General features: G+C 38.8%; 1 protein-coding gene across 1 annotated transcript in view; it reads right to left on the bottom strand.

The window, feature by feature from the left end:
- The window catches only part of TANC2 (tetratricopeptide repeat, ankyrin repeat and coiled-coil containing 2), a 323,861-nt gene that overhangs the window by 238,141 nt on the left and 62,775 nt on the right, over window positions 1–22,945 (bottom strand). The window contains exon 3 of the mRNA XM_007456751.1: window positions 2,972–3,043. Within this exon, the coding sequence (XP_007456813.1) occupies window positions 2,972–3,043 (72 nt within the window). The remainder of the gene's footprint in view (window positions 1–2,971; window positions 3,044–22,945) is intronic.

Here is a 22,945-nt window from a genome sequence, read left to right as displayed (position 1 = left end):
TTCATACTCCCCTCCCCTCTGACTTATTTTGCTGACAACACACCTCCCTTCTTTCTAATCCTTGAACATGCCAAAGCTGCTTTCTGCTTTAGGACTTTTGTTCCCGCTGTTCCCTGTGCCTGGAAGGCTCTGATCCCAGATCTTCCCATGGCTGGCTTCTTTTTGTTATTCAGACCTCAGTTCAAATACCTCCTTCTCTGACTCTCCCTGATCACTTCATAGAAAGAATCTACCTCTACCCCAGTCTTTCTCTATCCCTTTTCCTACTTTATCACCTTCACAGTACTAGTTACTATCTAAAATTATTTATTTATTGGTTATATGTTTATTATCAGTCTCCCTCCCAAATGGAATATAAATACCTTGAAGGCAGGAGACTCAACTCTATTTACTGTATCTAGAGCAGTGCCTGGCATATAGTAGGTCCTAAACAAATATTTGTTTAATGATTAAGTAAAAAGCACAGAATAATGAGCAAACTACCCTGACCATAGCAGAGACAGGGGACTAAATATTAGAAAGTCAGAAAGAAAACAGAAGAAAATAACTATTCTGGCCCTACTTATTCAGTTTGGCTGTAATATGAATACAAGAAAGATAACGTTGGAAGTTTAAATGAATGGAAATGCATAAATTAGGAAGTGTAGCCCTAATGGCCATATTAAATTAATGTATTTTGTTAAGAACCATTCTCTGAAGGACATTTCCGTAAGGTCAGTTAATCTTTTCACATACAAAGTTCTTTTTACTTATTTATAACAAAATATAATTAGGAAAGGAAAGATAACTGATGAATAATCTACTAAATAATATATATATATATATATATATTTTTTTTTTTTTGCAGTACGCGGGCCTCTCACTGTGTGGTCTCTCCCGTTGCAGAGCACAGGCTCTGGATGCGCAGGCTCAGCGGCCATGGCTCACGGGCCTAGCCGCTCCGCGGCACGTGGGACCTTCCCAGACCGGGGCACAAATCCATGTCCCCTGCATCGGCAGGCGGACTCTCAACCACTGCGCCACCAGGGAAGCCCCTAAATAATATTTTTAATTTAAATTTCAAAGTAACTTAATTCCAGGTTAAGCCAGAAAATTCTTATCATCTAATTCACTTGGCAGAAAATTGGCCACAGAAAAATTTTCATGGCATCCTCTTTCAGGAGACAGATTTCTTTCATTCAGATATTTAAAAATGCATTCTCAAACTTCAAATTCTTAGGCCTCTGACAACCTCTTCAGTAAATAAAATTATTTGAGAGGATGCTTACGCTTCGAGCACTGTAAAATTAAAACTGAATAGTTCATACCTGTAATTAACCAAGTGTTCTTCCTATTACTGCTTCCCTGTACTATCTCTGTGATATCAGGCATCTTGTTGACTTTGTTAGTATATGGATTTATCTTTTAGGTCATCTAAAGGTTGTCTATTTAAGTTAAAGTTCAAACTGGGATAGGCTAATGGGGTAGGAAAGTGCTATCTCTAAAACCTCAGGCAATTCAGCTAACTTCTATAAGGAAACTGAATTTTTCTTACTATTTCTTCCAGTATGTGTAGTAAAATGAAGCACATCACTTGACAGCCATCAGATTTGATTATTTGTATTTTCAGTAATCAATAATTCCTTAAACTGTAAGAAAAGCAGGGATTTCTAAGCATTGAAATTTTTATTCAAGCCCAAACACATAAAACTTACCCTGTTTTTAGATAATAGAAGGAATAAATATTTTAGTAAAATGTTATTAAGCTACTTTACCGATTTTTACCTAACGACCCAAGAATCAAAGTAGACTTTGACTCAGTCATTTGAAGATGCCTAAAAAAATCAATAAAAAATATAAGAGGCATAACTTATGCTTTGTACAGGTTGTAAAGAAGCATAAGTTATGCTCTGTGGAACTACAGAATAAAGAAATACTATTATTTTAATGAAAATTATAAACATTGTAAAAGTTTCATTCAAAATAGATGGAAGACCGAAAAATCTCATTTCCCCGTCTATCATCTTATTTTCTTTTGAATTGTCATTCGATAATCAACACTACTGTCTAACTCAATGCCAGACACATAGGAGGAAGTCAATATAGCCTTTGGGAATGACTTCATTTCTTGCCTCCATACATTCATAATCCATTCAACACCAGTCAACTTACTGATGTTGATATAAACTAATAATGTTAAAAGAAACCTGACAAAGTGATCCAGGTGTACATATTTTCGCACATAAGTATCATTTAATATATTAAAATTTCTTCCCTGAAAAAGCTTTAAGGGATAAAAGTTCATTTAATCAAGACACAGTTTCATACCTTAACAACTTGACCTGACTGCACAATACATACTGTGAGATCATATTAAAGTCAATCCACAACGAATTATAGTAAATATCCTAACAAGTTGGAGTACTGTACCATGGAGAGGTAAATATCTAGATCAGCTTTTAAAAATAGGTATGAAATATACAAATCAGGATTTCAAACTGATGTACCTCTGCTAAACTATGAAGCGTTTATTATTCTAAAATTACAATATCTCCATTTGGTAATCTGACATGAACAAGCTGATAAATGCAATCAGAACAACAGTATATTCTGGCAAAACTGAAAATTTCCTGAAAGCCTAGAAAAATATGTCTACAACAGATGGATCATTTAGGAAATAAATACAACAATCTGTCAAATGGAGCACTATTTTAATTCCCTAAACTAAAATCAGTAGGAGCTCCACTTTCTAAGAGTCTGTGACATTAGTAAGGCCAAAGAGGAAAAACCTAGAGCTGCACATAAACATATCTGATATGACCTAGAGTGCCACACTATTAGGTTTCCTGTTAAATATACTAAATTTAGGTAAAGTCCTTACCAGTTAACTTCTTCACAGGTTGGAGCCGAACACTGATAGACTGATGTGTGAGTAAGGGGGAGGATGGAAGAGAGCGAGACATGCCCTCCATAATCCGAATGTGCTGCATACCTTCACTCACTGGAAGTGGTGGGACAGCGTAGTCTGGCTCAAAAGCACAGTCGCTTTCTGTGGAGATGCCACCTGTTACATAGAAGAGAATGGGAGAAAAGAGCTGGTGAGAAACTATTCTTCTACTAAAATTCTTCTCTATTAAAATTTATCTTTTTGGATGACTCAGCACAGTGTACACTGATATTCATTTTTCACTGTGAAAAGAAAATAAGGAATTCCCAACACAAAGATTCATTTCTACATAAATGGGTACTTAACTTCAGGTCCAGCACCTGGAAACTGAACACAAGTAAGACAGGATTCCTCCTCGTAAGCGGCTCACTGTCTCATTAACAACATAGTCATATAAAAAGTAATTACAGTACAATGCAACAAGTGTTACGATTACAGCAATGGTCTTCAATTGTCCCTGAGAAGACAAACATGAAAGAAGATATTCCCCTGCTTGACAATCCAATCTGTGTAATTCCTAGTAGGATCACTGTGACTCTATTTCTTATTCTCTTTCTCCAAGAAAGTACCTGAAAATATAAATGGGTAAGACTAACATTATATGGTGATTTTTGAATCTGCTCAAACATTTAAAAAAAGAGTAAATGATATGCTGTTTACTTCCACTTACATACTGTTGACTTCTACTTCTGGCAATGGCAGATTACATACTTCAGACCAACCTTTCCCTAAGAAAACTACAACTATATACATTTAAAAAATCTTCCTGAAGGCACTGGAGAGTTAATAGCATGATGAATTACAAGGAGACTGAGACCTGGTATTTGGGGCCACTTTTTACTTTGTGGCATCTGAAAGGCTAAGAAGCCATTGACAGTTTTACAGAGCTGGAAAGATAAGTACTGGAATGGCTGGAGAACCAAGTTGCGAAGGGGGAGCTGGTGTAACTCCAACACTTTTGTTTGTAACCCCATAAGGGCTACATTCTAGGAGTGTGTATAAACCCAAACTAGGGACTTCCCTGGTGGCACAGTGGTTAAGAATCTGCCTGCCAATGCAGGGAACACGGGTTCGAGCCCTGGTCCAGGAAGATCCCAGATGCCGTGGAGCAACTAAGCCCATGTGCCACAACTACTGAGTCTGTGCTCTAGAGCCCACATGCCACAACTATGGAGCCTGCATGCCACAACTACTGAAGCCCACACACCCTAGAGCCTATGTTCCACAACAAGAGAAGCCACCGCAATGAGAAGCCTGCGCACCACAACAAAGAGTAGCCCCTGCTCTCTGCAACTAGAGAAAGCCCACATGCGGCAAGAAAGACCCAATGCAGCCAAAAATAATGTTATTAAAAAAAAAAACAGGGCTTCCCTGGTGGCGCAGTGGTTGACAGTCCTCCTGCCGATGCAGGGGACACGGGTTTGTGCCCCGGTCCAGGAAGATCCCACATGCTGCGGAGCAGCTGGGCCCGTGAGCCATGGCCGCTGAGCCTGCGTGTCCGGAGCCTGTGCTCCGCAATGTGAAAGGCCACAGCAGTGAGAGGCCCGCGTACCGCAAAAAAAAAAAAAAAACTAGACTGGCCTTTACAGGACTGAAGCTCAGCTCCAAATGTCTACCACAAAATTTAATTAAGGCAATCTTGGATTGCTAGTCCCTGCCAAAAACAAACATAAATCTTCTTAGAAGAAGATAACATCATCACAGATCTCAAAATACTTCCACAATTTTCATATACAATATCTGGTCCTTAACTAACAATAACAAAGAGAGAACATGAAAAAAGCAAATCAGAAAGATCATGCAAAATAAATAGTCTTAGAGGGAATACAGACTATGGAACAATAAGACACAGAATTAAAACTAGTATGCTTAACACCAAACAGATTAAAATACTTAGGAATGAATTTAACCAAGGAGGTGAAAGATCTGTACATTGAGAACTATAAGACACTGATGAAGAAACTGAAGACACAAATAAATGGAAAGATATCCTGTATTCATGGACTGTAAGAATTAATATTGTTAAAATGTCCATACTACCCAAAGTAATCTACAGATCCAATGTAATCACTATCAAAATTCCAATGGCATTTTTTCACAGAAATAGAAAAAGCAACTCTAAAATTTGCATGGATCCACAAAAGACTCTGAATAGCTAACGTAATCAAGTAATCTTGAGCAAGAAGAACAAAACTGGAGGCATAACACTTCCTAATTTTAAGTTATATTACAAAGCAGTAGGAAGACAATTTGGTACTAGCACCAAAACAGACACATAGATCAATGGAACAGAATAGAGAACCTAGAAATAAACCCATGCATATACACGGTCAACTAATCTTTGACAAAGGCACCAAGAATATACAATGGGGAAAGGATAGTCTCTTCAATAAATAGCATTGGAAAAACTGAATAACCACATGCAAAAGAATGAAACTGGATCCTTATCCTACACCATACACAAAAATCAACTGAAAATGGGTTAAAACTTAAACCTAAGACCTGAAACCATAAAGCTCTTAGAAGAAAACACAGAGGGAAAAGTCCATGAAATTCATCTTGAAAATGATTTTTTTGGATTTGACATCAAAAGCCCAAGCAACAAAAACAAAAGTAAAACAAGTGAGACTATATCAAACTAAAAAGTTTCTGCACAGCAAAGGAAACCATCAACAAAATGAAAGGTAACCTACAGAATGGGAGAAAATGTTTGCAAACCATGTATCTGATAAGGGGTTAATACTAAAAATATGTAAAGAATTCATACTCAATAGCAAAATAAAACAAACAAAAAAACCTAATTAAAAAATGGGCAGGACTTCCCTGGTGGCGCAGTGGTTAAGAATCTGCCTGCCAACGCAGGGGACATGGGTTCGAGCCCTGGTCCATGAGATCCCACATGCCGCGGAGCAGCAAAGCCCATGCGCCACAACCACTGAGCCTGCACTCTAGAGCCTGTGAGCCAGAACTACTGAAGCCTGCATGCCTAGAGACGGTGCTCCTCAACAAGAGAAACCACTGCAATGAGAAGCCCACGCCCCACTACAAAGAGTAGCCTCCACTCACCGCAACTAGAGAAAGCCCACGCACAGCAACGAAGACCCAACAGAGCCAAAAAAATAATTAAAAATAAATAAATAATTTTTTTTTAAATGGGCAAAGGACCTGAATAAATATTTTCCAAAGAAGACATACGAATGGCCAACAGGCACACGAAAATGTACTCAACATCAACAATCATCAATCACAAAAATCAAAATCACAATGAGATACCACCTCACACCTGTTAGGACAGCTATTACCAAAAAGTCAAAAGATAATAAGTATTGGCAATGATGTAGAGAAAAAGGAACCCCTGTACACTGTTGGTAGGAATGTAAATTGGTACAACCATTACAAAAAACAGTATGGAGATTCCTCAAAAAATTAAAACTAGAACTACCATATGAACCAGCAAACCTACTTCTGAGTATATATCAAAAGGAAATAAAATTACTATTTCAAAGAGATACTTGCACTCCCATGTTCACTGCAGCATTATTCAAAGTAGCCACAATATAGAAACAATTTCAGTGTCTGTCAATGGGTAGATAGATGAAGAAAATGTGATTTTACAAACACACACACACACGCGCGCACACACACACACACACACACTCTCTCTCTCTCTCTCTCTTTCCCTCTCTCTGCCTCTCTCTCTGAGGAATATTATTCAGCCTTAAAAAAGAAGGAACTCCTTCCACTTGCAACAACAGGGATGAACCTGGAGGACATTATGCTAAGTGAAATAAGCCACCAGACACAGAAAGAAATAATGTCTATGTAATCTCACTTATATGTGGAATCTAAAAAATAAGGTCAAAATCATAGTAGTAGAGAGGAAAATGGTTGTGGCAAAAAGAGATGTTGGTCAAAGGGTAAAAACTTTCAGTTATTAGATGAATAAGTTCTGGAGACCTTATATACATCATGGCTCCTAGACACAGTCAATTACTGAGTCAAAAGTGCTGAGAGTTTCTATTGAGAAATACTGACCAAATGCTGTATTAAAATTGTGTGTCATGTTATGTAAAGAGAAAAAAATTAACATGCTTAATGCTTAATTTTTTTTTTTTTTTTTTGCGGTACACGGGCTTCTCACTGCTGTGGCCTCTCCCGTTGCGGAACACAGGCTCTGGACGCGCAGGCTCAGTGGCCATGACCCAGCCGCTCTGCGGCATGTGGGATCCTCCCAGACTGGGGCACAAACCCGTGTCCCCTGCATCGGCAGGTGCACTCAACCACTGTGCCACCAGGGAAGCCCAACATGTTTTATTTAAAGAAAGTAAAAGTTTAGAATTTCAGCAATGAATTATGAAAATGAAAACTCAATAGGTAGACTGAAAAAACAGATTAGACACAGATGAAGAGAGAATTAGCAAACTGGAAGATAAAACATTTGTGCATCAAAGGACACTATCAAGAGAGTGAAAAGACAACCCTCAGAATGGTAGAAAATATTTGCAAATCATTTATCTGATAAGAGTCTAGAATTGAGGGGACTTCCCTGGCAGTTCAGTGGTTAAGACTCCATGCTTCCACTGAAGGGGGCACAGGTTCAATCCCTGGTTGGGGAACTAAGATCCCACATGCCAGAGTGGCACGGCCAAAAAACGTTTTTAAAATAAAAAAAAAGAGTCTAGAGGGGCTTCCCTCGTGGCGCAGTGGTTGAGAGTCCGCCGGCTGATGCAGGGGACACGAGTTCGTGCCCCAGTCCGGGAAGATCCCACATGCCGCGGAGTGGCTGGGCCCGTGAGCCATGGCCGCTGAGCCTGCGCGTCCGGAGCCTGTGCTCCGCAACGGGAGAGGCCACAACAGTGAGAGGCCTGCCTACTGCAAAAAAAAAAAAAAGAGTCTAGAATCAAGAACATAAAAAGAACTCCTAGAACTCAACCACAAAAAGAGACACAATGCGATTTAAAAGTAGGCAAAAAACTTGAGCAGACATTTCTCCAAAGAGAAATGTACAATACAAATGGACAATAAGCTCATAAAAAGATACTCATATCATCAGTCATTAAAGAAATGCAAATCAGAGCCACAATGAAATACCATTTCACACCCAGTAGAATGGCTATTAAAACAACAGCAACAAAGAAGTGTTGGTAAGGATGTGGAGAAATTAGAACCTTCATACATTGCTGGTGGGAATATAAGATGGTACAGCTGCTGTGTAAAACAGTTTGGCAGTTCCTCAAAAAGTTAGACACAGAATTACCATACAACCCAGCTATCCCTCTTCTATGTATATACCCAAAGGCAATGAAAACAGGTTTTCAAGCAAAAACCTGAACATGAATGTTCACAGAAGCATTATTCATAATAGCCAAAAAGCAGAAACAACTCAAATGTCATTAACTGATGAATCAATAAACAAAATGTGGTATATCTATAAAACGAAATATTATTTAGCAATAAAAATAATGAAGGCTTGATTCATGCTACAACACTGATAAACTTTGAAAACATTCTACTAAGTGAAAGAAGCCAGACAAAAACAATGCCACATGTTGTATGATTCCATTTATATGAAATGTTCAGAATAAGCAAATCGAGACAGAAAGTAGATTAGTGGTTGCCAGGGATGACTACAGGAATGGGGAGTGACTGCTTAATAGGTACAGGGTTTCCTTTTGGGATGATGGATTATATAGCAGTGATGGTTGCACAACATTGTAAATGTACTAAAACCACTGAATTGTACACATTAAAATGGTTAAAATGGTAAGTTACCTCAATTAAAAAATATTACGTAGATATTTACCACCTACTCACAAAACCAGAAGACTAGTAATCATTCATTTCTTCCCATCACATCCCTTTGCAACAAATGCAATAGCTATTCTGCAGATTATCAAGTTCACGTAGAGTTCAAATCTACCATGTTCTCTTCATTTCTCCTATCACTACCATAGTCCAGATCACTATTATCTTTCCCCCAAACTTCTGTTGGTAGAAATCTAGGACTTATTCCTTATCTTTGGATTTCAAAAATTTTACCAGAATAGGTCTTAACTTTTTATTTCTCATTAGTCACTGGGTCCTTTCCTTTACTATATTGACCAATTCTTTTCTTCCAACCGTTCTCTTCTCTTTCTCTCTGGAACTGTGATCAGATGAAATCTCCTAGACCTATTTTTCAAGTCTCTTTATTAATAGATTTCTAATCTTTGGGCTTTCATGAATAGACATGAGACTGATTTATATGGAATTATAGTATTTTACAGGTTTATAAAGAGGCATGTCATTAGTGTAATAATTCCCTAATTGAAGAAAAATCAGCACTAGATTGTTTAAAGACAATATATCTAGAAGAATGCATTTGATTTAGTGAAGTATCTCTTTTCATTTGAAATGTTCTAATGTTAAAACTTAGCTGATAATTTTAGAATCTAATAATACTCCTTAAGGAATAATACTGCAATTAGTCCAGTATGGATGTCCTAGTTTACTTTTTTGCTTAAAAATATTTTCCTCTATCTTCTCTGCCCTATAAATACAGAGAAAAAACTAAAAATATATGTTTCAAGTAAAGAAAAGTACTGGTATGCATGAACAGAATTCGACTGTATTCGTCAGTTTTTCTTGGGTAACTAACAACCTCAAAATCTCTGTAGTCTACAACATTCACTTTTATGCTCATGAGTCTGTAGATTGACTGTGGGTCAGCTGATCTTGGTTGGGTTATCAAGTTCAGAACTATTCCAATGTGTCATTCATATTGGGCCTAGTCACTGAAGGGGCAGTGAATATGTGGGGCACACTCTTGTCATGGTAGATCACAGGGCTGCAGGAGACCAAGTTAAATCAGAGGAGCATATTTAAGACCTCTGTTCACTAATATTTTACTGGCCCAAGCAAGTCCAAGAACAACATCAATGGGGCATGGAAATACACCTGGCTCATTTCAGTGGGAACCACTGAAAAGCTGCATAGCAAAAGAAATGGTTGTATAATTTTATAACAGGAAGGAAGTAAAAAATTTGAAATCCAATTTACCAGGACTTCCCTGGTGGTCCAGTGGCTAAGACTCCACACTCCCAATGCAGGGGGTCCAGATTCAATCCCTGGTCAGGGAACTAGATCCCACTTGCTGCAAATATAGAGTTTGCATGCCGCAACAAAGATCCCGCATGCAGCAATGAAGACCCCCGTGCCGCAACTAAGACCCGGCACAGCCAAGTAAAAAAATAAATGTTAAAAAAAAAAAAGAAATCCAATTTACCAAGCATGTAAGATGATATTTACTGGTACCCCCAAATTACTCCATCTTCATTTTCCTACCACTCACTTTTCCTTCTATAATCAACTGAATAAAAGTTACTGAAATAATGTGATAGAGATATGGCAGAATAAACTGCTAATGTGACAGAAAAAATTCAGCTTTGCTGGATACTCGGTGATTAGATATTCAAAAGTTGAGTTAAGATAGCACAGGGAGCACTTCTGTTGTGGCACAGTGGTTAAGAATCCTCCTGCCAACGCAGGGGACATGGGTTTGAGCCCTGGTCCAGGAAGATCCCACATGCCATGGAGCAACTAAGTCCGTACACCACTACTAAGCCTGTACTCTAGAGCCTGAGAGCCACAACTACTAAGCCCACACAACTAGAGCCCACGCTCCGCAACAAGAGAAGCCACCGCAATGAGAAGCCTGCACACAGCAATGAAGAGTAGCCCCCGCTCCCTGAAACTACAGAAAGCCTGCATGCAGCAACGAAGACCCAACGCAACCAAAAATAAATAAATAAAATAAATAAATCTGTTTTAAAAAAAAGAAAGATAGCACAGGGATGTCAAATATATAGACACTAAAGAAATGTTAGGAGTAATTATGACTCAATAAAAATTTCAGTCCTAAGTCTTATATTTAGTACAGATGATTACGAGATATTAAAGTTCAAGTTAATAAATTCTTTAGCTGAAGGCCGTACCTATTCTACAGAACTGCCTTCTAATTTTTCAAGTTACATCAATAACCACAAATAAAACTTATAAATCAAAAGCCTCTAGCATGATAATTCATTAAACTGTATATATTACTTATGAATTTTCCAGTTTATATGTTATTAAAAGTTTATTTTTTAAAAGTACAGAGAAACAAAACAAAACAGAGCATGGTGATAAACTAGTCCCTAAAGTCAAAGGGCTTTTACATATTTCAGAAACAAAGGGGTTTTGCCTAAAATTATTCCAAATATCCTTTTAACTTATACAGCACTCTGTGACTCAGTAATAGTCTCATAATGTGCCCATAATATCAGGCAGGAAACAGGCCAAGAGAAGTGTAATAGCTAGTACGGGGTCATGTAATCAGACAGCATGACTGCCTATGCTGAAAATTTTAAGTAATCTAGAAAAGAATCCACTAGAAAAAAACAAGTGAGTTAGGCAAACTCAAAGATTACAGAGTCCGTATACAAGAAGCAAATTTCCAGCAATGAATATGCAGAAAATTAAAAAAATTTAAACCAGTAACATTACAATAGCACCATTAAAAATATGAAATAATTAGGGAGAAATCTAACAATATATGTACAATATTTGCAGGCTGAAAACTACAAAACACTGATGAAAGAAATCAAAGACCTAAATGGAAAGATATACTATTGACCTGTTCATGGATCTGAAGATTTTATGATGCTAGGTCTCAAGGTGATCTATAGGTTTAAAGCAATCCTAATGAAAACCCAGCAGTCAATTATTTTGGTAGAAATCAAAAAGCTGATTTTAAACTCATGTAAAAACAAAGGGACTAGGATAGATAAAATAATTTTGAACAGTAAAATCAAAGTTTGGAGTCTCACAGCACCTCATTTCAAGACTAATGTAAAGTTACTGTAATCCAGACAGTATGTGGTATTGGTAAAAGAATGGACACAAAATCAATGGAACACAACAACTCAGAGGCACTGGTAAAGTTCACAGTCCAGGGGCACAGGCTCACCAAAAGACTGAGACCTAATCATAGGACTATAGAATGCTTCCCACCCCACTCCCACCTTAAAATTACATTACTGTTTGCCGCAGTTCATTTTATCCAGTACACCATATTCACCTTTCAACAGAAACTTACATGGCATACTAAAAGTTAAAAAAACAAACAAATAAACAAAAAACAGTATGAAGAGACAGTGCATGCATCAGAACCAGCCTCAGATATGGCAAAGATGTTGGAATTATAAAACTGTGAATTAAAAAAATGAAATACTTAGGTATAATTCTAACAAAATATATAGAAGATCTATATGAGGAAGACTACAAAACTCTGATGAAAGAAGTCAAAGAAGATCTAAATAAATGGAGAGAAACTCCATGTTCATGGATACAAAGCATCAATACTGTCAAAATGTCAATTCTCCCCAAACTGATCTAGCAGACTTAATGCAAACCCAATCAATATCTGTTGATATTGAAAAACTGATTCTAGGGACTTCCCTGGTGGTTCAGTGGTAAATAATCCACCTTACAATACAGGGGACGCAGGTTCGATCCCAGGTCGGGGAACTAAGATCCCACACACGAAGCTGCAGGGCAACTAATTCCATGTGCCACAACTACTGAGCCTGTACACCTCAACTAGAGAGCCCATGTGCTGCAAACTACAGAGCCCACGTGCTCTGATGCCCACATGCCGCAAGTAGAGAGAGAAAACCCACGCACCACAACTAGAGAGAAGCCCGTGCACAGCAACAAAGAGCCCATGTGCCACAACAAATGATCCCGCATGCCTCAATGAAGATCCCATGTGCCACAACTATGACCAGATGCAGCCATAAAAATTAAATAAGTAAGAAAGAAAAACTGATTCTAAAATTTATATGGAGAGGCAAAAGACCCAGAATATCCAACTCAATATTTGAAGGGGAAGAACAAAGATGGAGGACTGACACTACTGAACTTCAAGACATACTATAAAGCTACAGTAATCAAGGCAGTGTGGTACTGATGAAAGAACACACAGACAAATCAAGGGAACAGAATAGAAAGCCCAGAAATAGACCCACATAAATATAGCCAAAGAGGCAAACGCCAATACACTGGAAAAAAGATAGTCTTTTCAACAAATGATCCTTAGACAACTGGACATCCACCTCCAAAAAAATAAATCTAGACACAGAGCTTACACCCTTCATAAAAAATTAACTCAAAACTGATCACACACTTAAATGTGACATGCAAAAGTATAAAACTCCTAGAACATCACATGGAAAATCTGGATAACCGTGAAGGCATGATCCACGAAAGCAATAATTGATGATCTAGACTTCATTAAAATTTTAAATGTCTGCTCTATGAGAGACACTGTCAAGAATATGAGAACACAAGCCTTATACTGAGAGAAAATATTTTAAAATATATCCAAAGTATACAAACTCAATGACAAGAAAAAAAAAGTAAAATATGGGAAAAGGCCTGAAGAAACACCTCACTAAGGAAGCAAATAAGTATATGAAGAAGACATTCAATATATGTCATTAGAGAACTGCAAATTAAAACAACACAAGGTACCACTGCACACCTATTAGAATGGCCAAAATCCAAAGCACTGACAACACCAAATGCTGGTAAGGATGTGGAGCAACCAGATCTCTCGTTCATTGCTGGTGGGAATGAAAAATGGTGCAGCCACTTTGGAATACAGTTTGGCAGTTTCTTACAAAACTAAACATACTCTTACCTTCCAATCCAGCAGTCATGCTCCTTGGCATTTACCCAAATGAGTTGAAAACTTATATATATCCATACAAAAACCTGCACATGGATATTAACGGCAGCTTTATTCACAACTGTCAAAACCTGGAAGCAACCAAGATGTCCTTCAGTAGGTGAATGGATAAACCGGTACATCCAAACAACAGAATATTATTCAGCACTAAAAATAAATGAGCTATCAAGTCATGAGATGTCATGGAGGAACCTTAAATGTGTATTACTAAGTGAAAGAAGCCAATCGGAAAAGGGTACATACTGTATGATTCCAACTGTATGACATTCTGAAACAGGCAAAACAATGGAAACAGTAAAAAGATCAGTGGTTTCCAGGGATTATAGGGAGGGAAGGATGACCATTTAGAGTATAGAGGATTTTTAGGGCAGTGAAGCTATTCTACATGATACTATAATAGTAGGTATATGTCATTATACATTTGTCAAAATCATAGAATGTACAACATCAAGAGTGAACCCTAGGGACTTCCCTGGTGGCACAGTGGTTAAGAATCCACCTGTCAATGCAGGGGACACGGGTTTGAGCCCTGGTCCAGGAAGATCCCACCTGCTGCAGAACAACTAAGCCCGTGCGCTACAACTACTGAGCCTGCGCTCTAGAGCCTAAGAGTCACAACTACTGAGCCCACGTGCCACAACTACTGAAGCCCGCGCGTCTAGAGCCTGTGCTCCGCAACAAGAGAAGCCACCACAATGAGAAGCCCGCACACCGCAATGAAGAGAAGCCTCTCCTTGCTGCAACTAGAGAAAGCCCGCGTGCAGCAATGAAGACCCAATGCAGCCAAAAAATAAAATTAATTAATTAAAAAAAAATTGTTTTAAATAAAAATGAAAGGCTTCCTTAAAAAAAAAAAAAAGAGTGAACCCTAATGTAAACTATGAACTTTGGGTGATAATGATGTGTCAATGTCGCTTCATCTATTGTAACAAATGTACCACTGTGGTGCTGGGATGTTAACAGTGGGGGAGGCTGTGGGTGTAAGAGGCATATATAGAAACTCTGTACTTTCCACTCAATTTTGCTGTGAACCTAAAACTACTCTAAAATAGAAAACCTATTTTTTTTTTTTTTTGCGGTACGCGGGCCTCTCACTGCTGTGGCCTCTCCCGTTGTGGAGCACAGGCTCCGGACGCGCAGGCTCAGCGGCCATGGCTCACGGGCCCAGCCGCTCCGTGGCACGTGGGATCCTCCCGGACCGGGGCACGAACCCGTGTCCCCTGCATTGACAGGCGGACTCTCAACCACTGTGCCACCAGGGAAGACCGAAAATCTACTTTTTAAAACAAATAAATCTATAACCAAAAACCAACCAAAAAGAATGGGTAGAGCACCTATCTGAAGACTATGAAAATAAACAGTAGCAGGCAGATTGGAAAAGCAGCACAGAATGTGAAGTTCCACTGAAGTGGTGGTGAGTTTGCCATGTTTTTTCTCAGGTATTGCCTTGCCTGGACTCAAAGGCAGCCCAAAACTGAGAAGTGTACACCGGGTAAGAAAAAGCTCCAAGAAAATCCCTCCCTTTCTAGTGAGGAACAGGGAAGGGGGCCCTTGTTAGTCTGAGAAACCAGGGGAAATCCCTCCTTTTTCCCTTCTCTTCTATCCTGGTCTCCAGCCAATTCTATGGCAGTAGCAGCAGAGAGATGGTAGTGGTGACTGGGCAGGTACCTAAAACCCTGGGAGAAGTGAACCCTTTTTTCTGACCCCAGGAATTGTAATCCCAAGAGTGTGAGGCAAATCCTCACTGCTTTTTATTTCTCTGTCCTCTTATCACTTGACTTGGATACAGACACAGTTGTAGGAATTGAACAGTGGAACAGGAAAACTAAGGTCACTGTTTTTTAGCCAGACTATTGGCAAGGGAGAGTTTGAGAGCTGGAAAATGTTGGTAAGATTGGGGTGTGGAGGTATATCAAGCAAACAATCCCATGGATTTGTATATGAACTTCAGGGCTCACCTCTGAGCTCTGCGTGCATGGATGTGACCCTAAACATCCATACCATAGGCTTTACGAACAGAGCAACAAGACATACTTACTACCACTCTGGTCCCAGAATGGATACTGGGTCACACACATGGAAATGATCTAAATAGAAATGCTCAGAAAACCGAACTGACGTTGGAACTAGAGCCCCAAGAATGCAGGTAGGAATCTGTTTCCTGAACATAATCTGGTTGACTAGCCATTGACATACACACACACACACACACACACACACACACACACACACACACACACACACAAATCAACCTTCTCCTTAGAACTTAAATAAAACCTAGGGTCTCATATCATAATATTCAAAATGTCCAAGATATAATCCAAAATAATATGGCATATGAAGAAACAGGGAAATCTCAACATGAGAAGGAAAAGTCAACAGATGTTATTCCCGAGATTATACAGATATTAGAATTAAACACCAAAGACCTTAAAGCAACTATTACAACAATGCTTCAATAAGTAAAGGCAGGCTTCCCTTGGTGGCGCAGTGGTTGAGAGTCTGCCTGCCGATGCAGGGGACACGGGTTCATGTCCCAGTCCGGGAAGATCCCACATGCCGCGGAGCGGCTGGGCCCGTGAGCCATGGCTGCTGAGCCTGCGCGTCCAGAGCCTGTGCTCCACAATGGGAGGCCACAACAGTGAGGGGCCCGCGTACCGCAAAAAATAAAGAAATTTAAAAAATTAAAAATCATAATAAGTAAAGGCAAACATTATTGAATGAATGGGAAGACAGAAAATTTCAAAATCTAGTGTGTAGTTTACACATACAACACATCTCCTTTTGGACCAGTCACATTTCAAGCTGTGGTCAGTGACTACTGTATTGCACAGTAAAGCTTTACACCTATATCCAGAATCAAGTTCACTTAGTTTCTACAATATAAGGCAAAAAGTATGATCCAATCACTAAATATTGGAAAGATCCTACAGTGATGACTCTTACCACATTCCCATTCAACTCATCGATATGGCCTAAGCAGAAGAAAGACAAACCTTAGAGAATGACAATGGATTTTTGTAACTTATTCAGGTTGTGTATCCCACTGCTGCTGCTGCTTTAGATGTGGTTTTCTTGCTAAAGCAAATCAACATATCCCTGGTACCAGGTCTGCAGCTACAGACCTGAGAATAAGATCATCGTAAGCTATAAGCATTCACCTGTCAGGGTTAGCTATACATTTTCACTGGCCTACCTGCTATTCTCCTGGTCTTAGTAATAATCTAATCCACAGGGACCATAACTGCCTTTCCATTCTAAGGGCACCATGCTGGTCTACTACACTAATAATTTCAGGCTGATTAGACTTGGTGAACAAGAAGCAGCAACTGATCTAAATACTGTGGTAAAATATATGCACTCCAGAGGATGGGAAATCAATTCCACAAAAATTCACAGGTCTTCCACACTGGTAAAATTTCTGTGAGCCCTATGGTCTTGAGCAATTCAAGATATCCCTTCCAAGGTGATGAAGTTGCTGCACCTACTCTTTCTTAATACTGAGAAAGAAGTGCAATGCCCAGTAGACCTCCTTGGATTTTTGAAGCAATCTATTCCTCATTTGGGTATGCAACTATGAACCATTTACCAAGAGTGCTGGATGTGAGAGAGGCCCACAACAATTGAAGGGTCTATAACACATATGGGCTGCTGTGAAAGCTGCTTTGCCACTTGGGTCATATAACCCACTAGATCCAATGTTGCTTGACGTATCTGTGCTAGATAGGGATCTTGAATGGTTACTGCACAACTTTAGGTGAATCTCAGGCCAGATCTCCAGCATTCTGTAAAAAAGCTATGTCATCCGGTACAAATAACTATTACCCTTTTTCGAAAATCAGCTTTTGGCTTACCACAGGGCCTTAGAATGAATGCTTGATCATGGGCCACCATGTAACCATGTGACCTGGGCAGTCCATCATGAACTAAGTTTTGTTGGACCAACAAAGCAATATGGTTGGGTGTGTACTGAAGCACTTCATCATCATAAGGAAGGGATGTACATGAGATCAGGCTTGAGCAGGTCCTGAAGGCATAAATAATTTGCATAAGCAAGTGGCCCAGATGCCCAAGGTTCCTAATTCCTGCTATATTGCTTCTTTTCTCTCAATCTGGATATATTTTATCTCATGGAGCATTCTCTATGACCATCTCACTGAGGGGGAAAAAAAATTAATCTTGTTTACTGATATCTCTGCATGATAACATGCAGATGACAACAATACTAGAGCCCCATTCTGGGGTCCTGAAGGACAGTGGTGAAGGGAAACCCTTCCAGGGCCAGAAGTTTGAACAGGGTACCTAGTTGTTCATTTTGCCTGGAAGGAGAGATGACAGAGATACTGTTCTATACTGACTCATGGACAGTGTTTAATGGTACGACTGGATATTCAGAGATTTGGAAGGAATAATTAGAGAATTGGTGACAAGGAAATCTGGGGATAAGGTATATGGACAGACCTCTTTGAAAGGGCACAGAATATAAAGCAATTTGTGTCCCATGTGAATGCTTACCAAAGGGCAAACTCTACAGAGAAGGTGCTTAATAACCCCATAGATAAGACGACCAATTTGGAGGACTAAGCCAGTCTCTTTACCCAGCCATTCTATCTTTGCCCAGTGGGCTCATTAACAAAGAGGCCATGGTAGCAGGATGCAATTTATACATGGGCTCAGCAATATGGGCTTCTGCTCACTGAGGCCAACCTGACTACAGCCACAGCTGAGTGTCCAACCTGCCAAAAGTTCGTGCATGCACTGGGGAAGAGGCAGGTGGATGCCCCCAATATACAGTACCATTCACGGGATGGTTGGTAAGTTGTCTCTCTACTCATTTCTAGTCCCTGATGACTTCCCCTTCCTTCTTAGTAAATCAATTATGAATGTAAAATAAATATTGTTTATAGTGTCAAGGATTTCAGACTGTCTTAGTCTGCCCCCTTGTGGGAACCAGCTCTTCAATCTTTCACTAGGAATAAAATTTATTAAATCCAGCCTGGTCCTCAAACAAAACAAAACACAAAATGTATTTATTAGATAATAATTTTACCCTAGGCTTCACTAATAGGTTCCTTCCTCATCCTTTGTTATCCAACTCTTTATGACCCTTCAATAAAACTTATGAAGTTTTTCTAAGAGGTTTTTGTCATTTTTATCTCTTGCCAGAAGAATTCAGATAAAAATATTTTAAATCAGAATCTTTCTAAATGTCCAACATACCTTTTCCAACCTTTTTAGTTCCCATGCTTTTATTCCGTTTCATTCATAAATATGGATAAGCAAGGAGTGGCCTCTACAAGCCTTCTAGAGTTAAATAGTCCAATTATCATAATACTAAGTAGGATACTTAATATGTTCTGACACAAAACATGATTAGGGTTGCATATTCCTAGAGTTTAAGATATTACTAAGTAAATTATTATGAATCACTTTGAAAATCTGAACACTCATTGATGAGGAAACGGTGGAATAAATTATGGATTACTTAGCTAAGGAGGATTATACAGATTTTAAGAAATTAGAATTTAAGTATGTTCCTGGAGGGATGGCCATGCTACACTGTTAACTGAGGGAGAAGAGAATTAAAACTGCATTTTAGGGCTTCCCTGGTGGCGCAGTGGTTGAGAGTCCGCCTGCTGATGCAGGGGACGCAGGTTCGTGCCCCGGTCCGGGAAGATCCCACATGCCGTGGAGCGGGTAGGCCCGTGAGCCACAGCCGCTGAGCCTGCGCGTCTGGAGCCTGTGCTCCGCAACGGGAGAGGCCCCAACAGTGAAAGGCCCGCGTACCGCAAAAAATCAAAAACAAAAACAAAAAAATGCATTTTATTTTTTAAAATCTTCAAAGTAATACACACACACACATATCCATGCATGTGCCAGTATGAGTTTAGTGGGAAACATGGAAGGATACAGACTGAATACAGTTAATACTAGTTACTTTAGGGGAGTGGAAGAGGAAGAAGCCCTAACATACCCTTTTTAAATGTCTACATTGTTTGGTAAAAGTAATTTTTTACTTAATACAATTATTATAACTCACATTAAAAAATATAAAGTGTAACTGAAATATATAAACACATTCTGACATACCCCTAGCACCCTAAGATGATAATAAATTGTTGGCTAGAGGGCCAATTTCAAGTTGAATTTTTTGGAAAGTGTTACACAAAGAATTATCAACAAGAAGTTAAATCTCAGAAGAAACATATGACAAGAAATAAAGACACTTCAGAGGGATTTATCATTTAAGGTCAGATCTTTTCAAGTCTGTTGGTCCAATCACCAACAAACAAATTTGTGTTTTAAATATAAGAATGGAAAGATTCTAAATATGTGCTACCAACAACGCTGATTTGAAACTTTTGGCATAGATTAGTGTAAAGCCTGAAATATTTTCTGACTGAAAATAATACTTACTTCACAGCATTATTCTGAGAATTAAATGAGGATTTTGTGAAAGCACCTAGCTCAGAGCCTGGTACATATGTATTATTAAAATTTTTTTCTTTATTCCTAAAGCAATCTATGTTGAAAGCTAAATAATTTTTATCAGAAGGAGAAAGTACTAAAACAACAAAATAATCCTGTACATTAGTGATGCCACTATGCCAGATATACTCTTACACTGAGATAAAGAAATGATATACTGAATACTGAAATAATTTTCCTTTTCATTCTACATAATAAAACACTCTGGGTTTAATAAAGAAATCATTGTCACCAAACTAAAGATAATTTGTTCATGTTTCAAGCACATGAACATCTCATTTCTACAAAATATTTCATGTTTATAAGGAAAGAAAAAGAACCAGGAGATAGCATATTTGAAAATTTAGTACATTATTACTATAGATACACCAGCATGTAATAATCAAATGTAACCGGCTACAAATAATAGGAATGACACAAAGTCAAATACTGTACAATTTCCCAGTCTTCCAGCATGAACTGATCATAGGCATTATTATACCAATACACATCTTATATATCAGAGTCTAATGCCTGCATAATGCTATCTTTGCACGAGTAAATCAAAAGTGGGTTTCAGCCATATTGCATTAGCTCATGCACCTATTTAGTATCTAGAAGCAGTAAGTCGGCTTATGTACAGATGACCTCTAATGAAAAATCATTTGATTCAGAAAATGGAGATAGCACAATAAAAAAACAATTCTGATGAAGTACCCCATGATTCCTGAAATACAGAACCAGAATTCCTAGAATTGATAAGCTTCCTTCATCAATTCGATGGCCTAAATGCAAGACATTGGTACTGTGCTAGATGCTAAGATCCTACCATTAATGAACTCCTAGATTACTAAGAAAAATAGAGATCCAACAGACAAATAAGACCAAATGTAGTAAATAATATAACCCAATAATATACAAAATGCTACGCTGGAAAGCAGAAAATAACCACCCAACCTTAAAAGGCTATACTAGGTTAAACTGTCACAATCAGTTTTACAGTCTTATTTCAAGAGCCTCAATTCACTAATCAATAGATAGTTGATAGTCTGACAAACTACATACATCCAACAAATTTCTCACACTGCTGCTTTACTTTTTCAGTTACATAAATAACAGAGGTGAATATTGGATCAATATGTGACCTGGGCACATCCACATACTTTCCCATGCACACTAAGTGCTAGATATTTGTTCATTCCTTCATTCAACAAATACTGAAAAAATTTTATATGCAAGTGTTCTAAGGCTAGAGTGGTGAATAAGACAAAGTCTCCGCTCAAATGAAACCAGTTTTCTGGTAGTTGAGACAACAATGAACAAGTAAAGTAGTGGCAATTATGAAGGTTAGAGCTGGGTGTTTAGGTGGTCAAAGAGAAGGCTTCTCTCACCTACAAAGAAATCTACAGTCCTTTAGTCAAGAAAGAACAAATGTACAAGCCCTTCAAAGAAAACACTCTTTAATATGTTTAAGAAAAAAGGCCAGCATAGATGAAACAAAGTGGATAATGAAGGAAGTGGGAGGACATAAAGTATTAGGAAAAGGGTAGCTTAGGTAGGGTCATATAGGGAATGATAAAGACTTTGGAATTTATTCTGAATGTGATAGGAAGCCACTGGAGAATTTTTTTTTCAAGTTTGGGGAAATATACAATTTGATTTGTTTTAACTAGAGCAGTATAGCTATCAAATGGACAACAGATTATATGTTGGCAAGAATGGAAATAATAAGTTAGGACACTATAATAGTAGTAAAGGAAAGAAACGATGGTAGTTCAGACTAAAATGACAACAATATAGGTGGTGGGGAAATGATAGAAAATGTATCTTAAAAAGAACAAATTCTTAAAGCATTATAAAACAAAACAAAAAGCCAATAATGGAGGAGGAATGTTAAGAAATCCATGGAAGACAGAAACTAGAGGCAACTGGAGGGAGGAAATTATAGCCCACAGCATGTGTAGGAGGATAACTGTAAAAGATGAGAGTGTTTCCAGGTCTGTTTTAACCACAAAAGCAAGAGATGCAAGGAACATGAAGTTCTCAGGGGCAGCAATCTTAATGAGTGGCATGGGATCTGTTTCAGTCCAAGTAGTCAGGCCATCTCCCATCTCCTACGTTTGATAAGCAGATGACATCAGAGGTCTTTGCCCCTAAACCAGAGCAATGAGTGTGGGTATGTGTGAGTCAGAATCCACTTCATCTGAAAGACAGATCAGAGGCCAAACTAGTTAGTTAACACACAGGAGAGAGCCCTCATGCCCAAAGATTAACACACCTCACCAGACACCTTACCTTACATGTCTGCCATTATTACTGAGAAGAGACATTAAATAGCAACTATATCCACAATCAGGCAGGGCAGATTATCAAGCATTATGGCCCTCTACAGGCATATCAGTTGTTTAAAGATAATGTTTGTTCTGAACAGACTGGCATCTGTTCTGGTTGGTTGATATTTTTGGCATATTAATTCTTAAATATTTTGAATATTACCCTCCAGACAGGCCAACACAAAATATAATAAAATGGAAAGGGACTTCCCTGGTGGCATAGTGCTTAAGAATCCACCTGCCATGGGCTTCCCTGGTGGCGCAGTGGTTGAGAGTCCACCTGCCGATGCAGGGTACATGGGTTCGTGCCCCGGTCCGGGAGGATCCCACATGCCGCGGAGCGGCTAGGCCTGTGAGCCATGGACGCTGAGCCTACGCGTTCGGAGCCTGTGCTCTGCAGCGGGAGAGGCCACAGCAGTGAGAGGCCCACGTACCACCAAAAAAAAAAAA

This window comes from Lipotes vexillifer, unplaced genomic scaffold, assembly GCF_000442215.2.
Source record: "Lipotes vexillifer unplaced genomic scaffold, Lipotes_vexillifer_v1.1 scaffold299, whole genome shotgun sequence".
Taxonomy (NCBI): Eukaryota; Metazoa; Chordata; class Mammalia; order Artiodactyla; family Lipotidae; genus Lipotes; species Lipotes vexillifer.
The sequence above is the reverse complement of the archived record's forward strand: the minus strand, read 5'-3'. Positions and strand labels throughout refer to the sequence as shown.